At 36.9% G+C, this 7,500-nt stretch overlaps 1 protein-coding gene across 6 annotated transcripts in view; it reads left to right on the forward strand.

Annotated features, from left to right (window-relative positions):
- The window catches only part of LOC115217412 (serine-rich adhesin for platelets), a 137,981-nt gene that overhangs the window by 130,142 nt on the left and 339 nt on the right, over positions 1-7,500 (forward strand). For all 6 annotated transcript variants that reach the window (XM_036507512.1, XM_036507513.1, XM_036507511.1 and 3 more), the window contains 2 exons: positions 1,434-1,576; positions 6,978-7,114. In XM_036507512.1, coding sequence (XP_036363405.1) covers positions 1,434-1,576; positions 6,978-7,114 — 280 coding nt within the window. The remainder of the gene's footprint in view (positions 1-1,433; positions 1,577-6,977; positions 7,115-7,500) is intronic.

The following is a 7,500-nucleotide window of genomic DNA, read 5'->3' on the forward strand; positions in this document are numbered from 1 at the left end:
GTAATGATCATAGCGTTTTTTTAATGTCGTCAACGCGTACCAAAAATGTTGGATGCAAGGGAAGTAATAATGAGACATATATTTAGGGGATTTGCAGTTATTTCCCTTAGACACAGACATTCAACTTCTGATGAAATGCCTATGTACACATGCAAAAATACGTTTATGTATATATATATATCTGTGTGTGTGTGTGTGTGTATGTGCACGTGTGTGACACAAGGATAGCAATTTTGGACGCTAGATATTTGGCAGCTACTTTATCTTATCAACTCCAAAAGGATGAAAATCAACGATGAACCAGTAAATCTAATTCGATGCAGTAGCTAACCGGTATTTCATCTTGGAAGAATAAATGGTTAAGTAAAACTTGACAGGAAGCAAACTCAGGATACAAATGAATTGGAAAGAAATATAACTAAACACACAGTCCAGCACGCACGTACACACACACACGGACACACACACACACACACACACACACATGCACACACACATACATACATACATACATACATACATACACGCACACACAAGCATGCATGCACATGTAAAGTGAAGTTTATGCAGATTTGCATTATTATTATTATTATTATTATTATTATTATTATTATTATTACTTTCATCATTATTATTATCATTATTATTAGAGATTATTATTTTTATTATTATTATTATTATTATTATTATTATTATTATTATTATTATTATTAAGATTATTATTATTATTATTATTATTATTATTATTAAGGTGGCAAAATCGTTAGCATGCCAGGCAAAATGCTTTGCAGTATTTTGTCCTTCATTATGTTCTGAGTTCAAATTCTGCTGAGGTTGAATTTGCCTTTTATCTTTCCAGGGTCAATAAAATAAGTACCAGTTGAGTACTGAGGTCGAGATATTTGACTTACCCGCACCCCACCAAATTCAGGCCTTGTGTCTATAGCAGAAAGCATTATCATTATTATTATCATTAAAGCCGCAAGTTCGCAGTGTCATTAGCATGCCACATGAAATGCTTTGCAGGATTTCATTTGTCTTTGTTCTGAGGTCGACTTCGCCTTTCATCATTTCAGGGTCAATAAATTAAGTACCAGTGAAACACTGGAATCAATGTGACCGACTAGTCCCCTGCATCCATATTTCAGGCCTTGTGCCTTTAGTAGAAAGAATTATTATTATTAAGGTGGTGAGCTGGCTGAACTGTTAGCACACCTGGAAAAATGCTTAGCATCATTTCATCTGTCTGTACATTCTGAGTTCAAATTCTGCAGGGATTGACTTTACCTTTCATCCTTTCAGGGGCGATAAAATATGTACCAGTTGAACACTGGAATTGATGTAATTGACTTAACCCTTTCCCCTGAAATTGCTGACCTTGTGCTCAGATCTAAAACCATTATTATTATTATTATTATTATTATCATCTGTAGGGGAATTCTACTCTTGAGCCTGATGTTTTACAAGATCTGTTGGAATCATGTGCTGTGTCTTTAACTGAATCTGCTGCCAATTCATTATGTACAACTGCCCGATCAACTAACTCTTCTCTTGATGAAGATTTAATGCGACTAAGGTAAGTGTTTTATACAACATACTGCAAACAGTTTAGATTTCAGAAGTGATGAGAATCACCTTATAAAGACAGAAAATATGATGATAAACTGCACAATACACTGAGAATAGCAATAGTAATTGGTAATGCTTTTAAAGTTAACTGTTAAGTTTTTGATCAGCACCAAATGATTGGTGAAAACTAACAGTCTACTAAGAGTGAAACTAAAGGTTTCTACTATGTTGGTCTGTTATTTTGGGAGTCAGGGAAGATGTATTCTTAATAGAGAAACTTAATTTTTAAAACCTCTCATCTTCCTCATAGCAAATAGCTTTCAATAGAAAGATAACTGGTGAGTATTTTAAATAGAAAAGTCTCTATTGAATTACTGAGTGTATTTTTAGTTTGTTATGATAAATATAAGTCATTCTTTCAAGCAAACCTTGCCTTCGATTGTTGTCCAGTTTTAGTGGGTATAATTATCTTTCAGCTGATGAGATAATTTATTAGTGTTATAATTTAAATTCCCAGGGCAATTAATCACAGTTTTTGTAGGTTTATGTTTTACACTGTAGATGCAGGGGTAACTGTCTGATTAAGAAGTTTGCTCCCCAACCACATGCTTTTAGATACGGTCCCACTGCTTGGCACCTTGGGAAAGTGTCCTCTACTATAAACCCCGTCTGATCAAAAACTTGTGACTGGATTTAGAAGACAGAAATTGAAAGAAGTACCATGTATGTGTGTGTCCGTGTGTGTGTGTGTGTGTGTGTGTGTGTGTGTGTGTGTGTGTGTGTGTGTGTGTGTGTGAGTGAGTGAGTGTGTGTGTGTCCTTGTATTGGCATTATGTGACAACTAAATGAGCATCACTATCATACAAGAGATGTATTTTTTTTCTCATCTTCCATGGAAAACTTGTCCAGCCTTGGGGAAATATTACTTAGCCTGGAAATAGGTGAGAGTTGGCAACAGAAAAAAACATTTAGCTATAGAAAATTTGTCTCAGTTAGTTCTGTTTGACCCATACAAGAATGAAAAAGAGGATGACAAAACGATGATGATAGTGATGATGTCGACAACGACGATGGCAGCATTTCAACTGATGCAATCTCTGATTATACTTAGGTCTTCTACTTCTGCAAAAATATAGTTCTTTAGAGTTATACGAGAACTAAGAATCTTTGCTTCAAATACAAAACTAATGAGTTAATGAATGGTAGAAGAGTTTAGGTGGACAGGGGTGAAATCAAAAGCACTGAAAACAAAAAGAGATGTTAAAAAACAATATATAGATTACCATCTTTGGGCAGTGGAGCAGTGATGAAAACTGTAGTCAGCTCCTGCATACTATCATATATTTTGGCAATGACCTTGTTGACTTGGAACCAATTGAGCTACTTTGAAATGTACTGGCAATAGCTGTTATTGTTTAGCTCCAGGTTAAGCCCTGATGACAGCCATAGAATCACATCTTACCCTTTTTTCTTGCTTTTGGTTTAGTGCAGATGCAAGCATGGCTGTGCGGTAAGAAACTTGCTCCCCAACCAACTGGGTTAATGGTTCACTCCCACTGCATGACACCTTGGGTAACAAGTGTCTTCCACTACAGCCTTGGGCCAACCAAAGCCTTGTGAGTGAATTTGGTTGATGGAAACTGAAAGAAGCCTGTTGTGTATATATATGTGTGTGTGTGTGTGTGTGTGTGTGTGTGTGTTCCCTTCCACTGCTTGATGCGTTTACATCTCCAAAACTTAGCAGTTTGGCAAAAGTCATGGGTTGAACAAGTACCAGGCTTATGAAATAAATGTACTGGCGTCTATTCATTTGTCTAAATATTCTAGGCAGTGCCCCAGCATGACCATAGTCTAATAACTGAAACAAATAAAAGAAAAGATAAAAGATAGTGTAGCTAAGACTGTATCCTCGAATTTTTAAAGTAGTAGGTAGGATATGATGGTGTAGATTTTGCTGCCATATTTAGCTGATTGAGCAACCCCAGTGATGTTCCCTTGTTGGCTTGTACTGAAATTAAATTGATAAGATGATGGTATTTCATATGCACACACAGACACATGCATGTGCACACCAACACACACATGTACACACACATGTACCCATGTACACACACATGCACACAGGCATCCATGTACACACACACACACACACACACACAAGCACACATGCACCCATGTACATATACATGCACACACATATGCATGCTGAATTTTGGAATTACTGCATCTTTGTGTATTTTTCAATTTTTATCATTCTTCTTTTATTTTGAACCTGATGAAAACTGATGTAGCAATGAAATATTGTGAAACTGTTCTTTTTATAACATATAGCATTCTTCTAATTGAGTTATAATAATGATTAACTGTATTTGTGGAAACTCCATGGTTTATTTGATTCTTGAGATGATGTAAAGTTCACATTGGTAGTACTGAAGGTGCAACATTGAGAAACAACATCTCTGAAAGCTGTATTATGATACCTTCTATTTTGTGAGTTATCAATTATTTTCCATTTTATGTCAAGAAGTCAAGAATCTTATCTATGGAATGAAATTGAAGCCATTATCTATAATATTACTCTGCTACTGAATGTTGGTAGAGTTTTAACAAATCTTAATGCATTTCTTTAAAGAAATATAAAACACTTTACCCTAAACCTTCTTATTCTTTCTCATGTTAACTTGTGTCATCTATTGTTGTCCTTATTTTATAAATAATTACCAGTTTCAATTGAGCAGACGATAATTAATTACACTAAAGCACATGTGTTAAGTGATGGGTGATATTAAAATTTAAAACAAAGCATTAGAAAGCAACACTCTTTACTGTCCAAACACCACTGCCACCTCTGTTAACCAATATCACTACTGACTCCACTGATTACAAGTAAGTTCACCACCATCAGTTCATTGCAGGAGAGTTCACTACCAGAAATTCATCATCAAGAAAGTTCACTGTGAGGAAAGTTTACCGAGAAAATATATCCATAGTATCTCACCAGTAATAGTTATAAACTATTTTATTGCAAAAAAATGGTGAATTGATGATGGTGAACTTTCCCTGAAGTGAATCGATGACGGTGAACTTTCCAGACATGGACTTCACCACCATACTTATCAGTAACAAAGCACAATTCAGCTTATTTGCCAATCAAGATTATTTTCATTTCCTTTCATTTCAGTTCAGTCCATCCACCCATCCACTCACCCTTCCATCCATATACCTATCTACCTACCTACCTACCTACCCACCCACCCAAATAAACAAACAAACAATACCCCACAAAATACATTGCAACACGAACAACATCAGCAACTGAAAGCCCCCCAAACAACAAGAGAAAAGCAATGACTCTCCCCTGCAGATCCCTCTCCTCTAAGGTATGTCCCTCTCTGGTTGGAACCATTCAGCCATGATGTGTGCAGAAGAGGACAACAAGGAGCTGAAGTGGTGAAAAGTTCTAATGCAAAGTAAAGAAAAAGAAATAAAAACACACTAACACCCCCTCCCCCCACCGTAGCTATGAACAAATAGGTGAGATACTTTAGGGCAGGGATGCACACATTTTTTTAGCATGCGAGCTACTTATAAATTTATTGAGGATTCTTTATATGCACAATATATGATTGATTGATTCCAGTTTCAGCTCATGAGCTGTGGCCATGCTGGGGCACCGCCATTTGTTGGGGTACCTTGTATAACTGCATGAATCCATATTGCATAATATAATTCTGTATATTTTTTGTCATTATCTTACCCCAACATATATTGTACATGACTTGCACTGAATAGAATCAGCCAGGGATGCATAGTCCAGACAGTAGCTGCTGGTTGCTAGCCTCAAGCACACTTCCAAAATGATCACCAGTCATGGTGGAATGGTATTTGGACCTAATAATCTTCATGTGGGAAAAGGCTGACTCACGTAAATAAGTGGAGCCAAACAATGTAGTTAAGGAGGTGGCACATTTCCTCATGTTAGGGTACTTTTCTTCTGTGAGTAAGTTCCAGAACTGTCCATGGGCCCTGGACTTCAGCTGAATGTCAGCCTGTAGTGTCAAAATCTCATCCTCCACTCCTGAAGAGTTCAGGTGAAACATTGTTGCAATTTTTGATGTGAGTAAATCAACCTTAGCATCTTCTCAAAAAGGGTAGCACATGAATGTAGCAACTGGCTTGAGTAAAGCAAAGTCTTGAAAGCGATTGTCAAACTCTGATAGATAATTGTCAGTCTGCTCTGTATAGTGTGCACTGTCAAGTTGCACACACGCCTTTCCTTGGGTCTCTAGCTCTGTCATGAGGTTCTTTAAATTTGTCAAATCATGGCACTGCAGCTTTGAGGAGTAGGAATTTTCCTCGACTAAACCATCTCATGACAGTGCGTAGCAACAACTTAAAATGGTCGCAGATGCTCATGGAATAGCTGTCTTTGAAGAGATCTGACACAAATAGAACTGGCTATCTTCATTGCTACATCCATATCTCTTTCATGTTGAGCATTTTTGTTGGTGTATTATGCAGTGGTAATTGAGGAAGTCTGGGAAAGCATCGTCCTCCCTGCACTTGGAAATAAATCCATTTGACCAGCCAACCATCGTGGGCACTCCGTCCGTGGTGGGGAACACGAATTTGCACACTGGGAGCTAGGATTTCTTGATAAGGTTTTTGGAAGACAGAAAGATGTCCTCTCATCGCATGTGTTCTTTCAAGGGCAGTACTGTTAACAGCTCCTCTTTTGCAGTCATATCAGTAAATACCATCTAAATAAAAATGCACAACTGGGTCATGTCCCTCACATCTGTAGACATGACCAACTGCAGTGAGAATGTCTTTCTGCAGTGTAGAGAGGGAAGTGCTGCTTTCCTGCAAATTTGTTGACAGGCAGCTGAATGTGGCAGGGGTGATCATAGTGAATGGCTTGCACTGAGCATGTGCTTGCAGACTGAGGGAGGAGAGCGGAGAGAGAGGCACTCACTTTAATGGTGAGGATGACTGTGATTTTGAAGGATTTACACAAGCTGCCCTACATTTGAGATTTTTTCTTGTTTGTATTTTTTGTTTCTTTGTTATTTGACTGTTTACACAGCTTCATGTAACCCTCATTTCGTATCATAATGTACTATCCCAACCTGTACTGTCTGGGTTTTTGTATAAACCTTTAGTTGTTAATAAAGAATAATGATAATAAATAATAATAATAATAATAATAAATATTATTATTATTATTATCATTCTTCTTCTTCTTCTTCGTCTTCTTCTTCTTCTTCTTCTTCTTCGTCTTCTTCTTCTTCTTCTTCTTCTTCTTCTTCTTCTTCTTCTTCTTCTTATTATTATTATTATTATTATCATTCTTCTTCTTCTTCTTATTATTATTATTATTATTATTATTATTGCTGTTGTTGTTTTAGCAACTTAAGTCGGCAAAGCCCTTCTGATGTCTTATCCTCCATTATGAAGTCTCCTCCCTGCCTTGCTGATGATGTGTTGCAAAAGTTATTGATGGAAGCAGCTCCAATGAAGTATAAACCCTTGTCTCCAATATCAGGTAGGTTGCTAGTTCTCCAATCATCCTCTGTCTTTGACAGTTTTCTTTCTCATTTAGACAAGGACACACTCTTATATTCTTCAGTAAAACTTAGTCTGATATTGCACTACTTAACTTCCATCAAGAAGTAGTGACCAGACAGACATGCTATTGGACTGTCAGCTGAAAAATTTTGGTTTCAAATCTGCTGCAAGTGTTTTTGAACAGTATATTTATTTCTATATTGCTTCAGTATACCAAATTGTCAAAAACAGGCACCTTATTACCTAACAGAGAATGTTTTCTGTGACTCAATAGTGTCCTTCTAAATGGAGACTTGTCTGTCATTCATTTGGCACCATGAAAATGGTGCTCATTGCCATACTTAGCAATAGGGATTTCTTTCT

The sequence above is a fragment of the Octopus sinensis genome, linkage group LG11, assembly GCF_006345805.1.
Source record: "Octopus sinensis linkage group LG11, ASM634580v1, whole genome shotgun sequence".
NCBI lineage: Eukaryota > Metazoa > Mollusca > Cephalopoda > Octopoda > Octopodidae > Octopus > Octopus sinensis.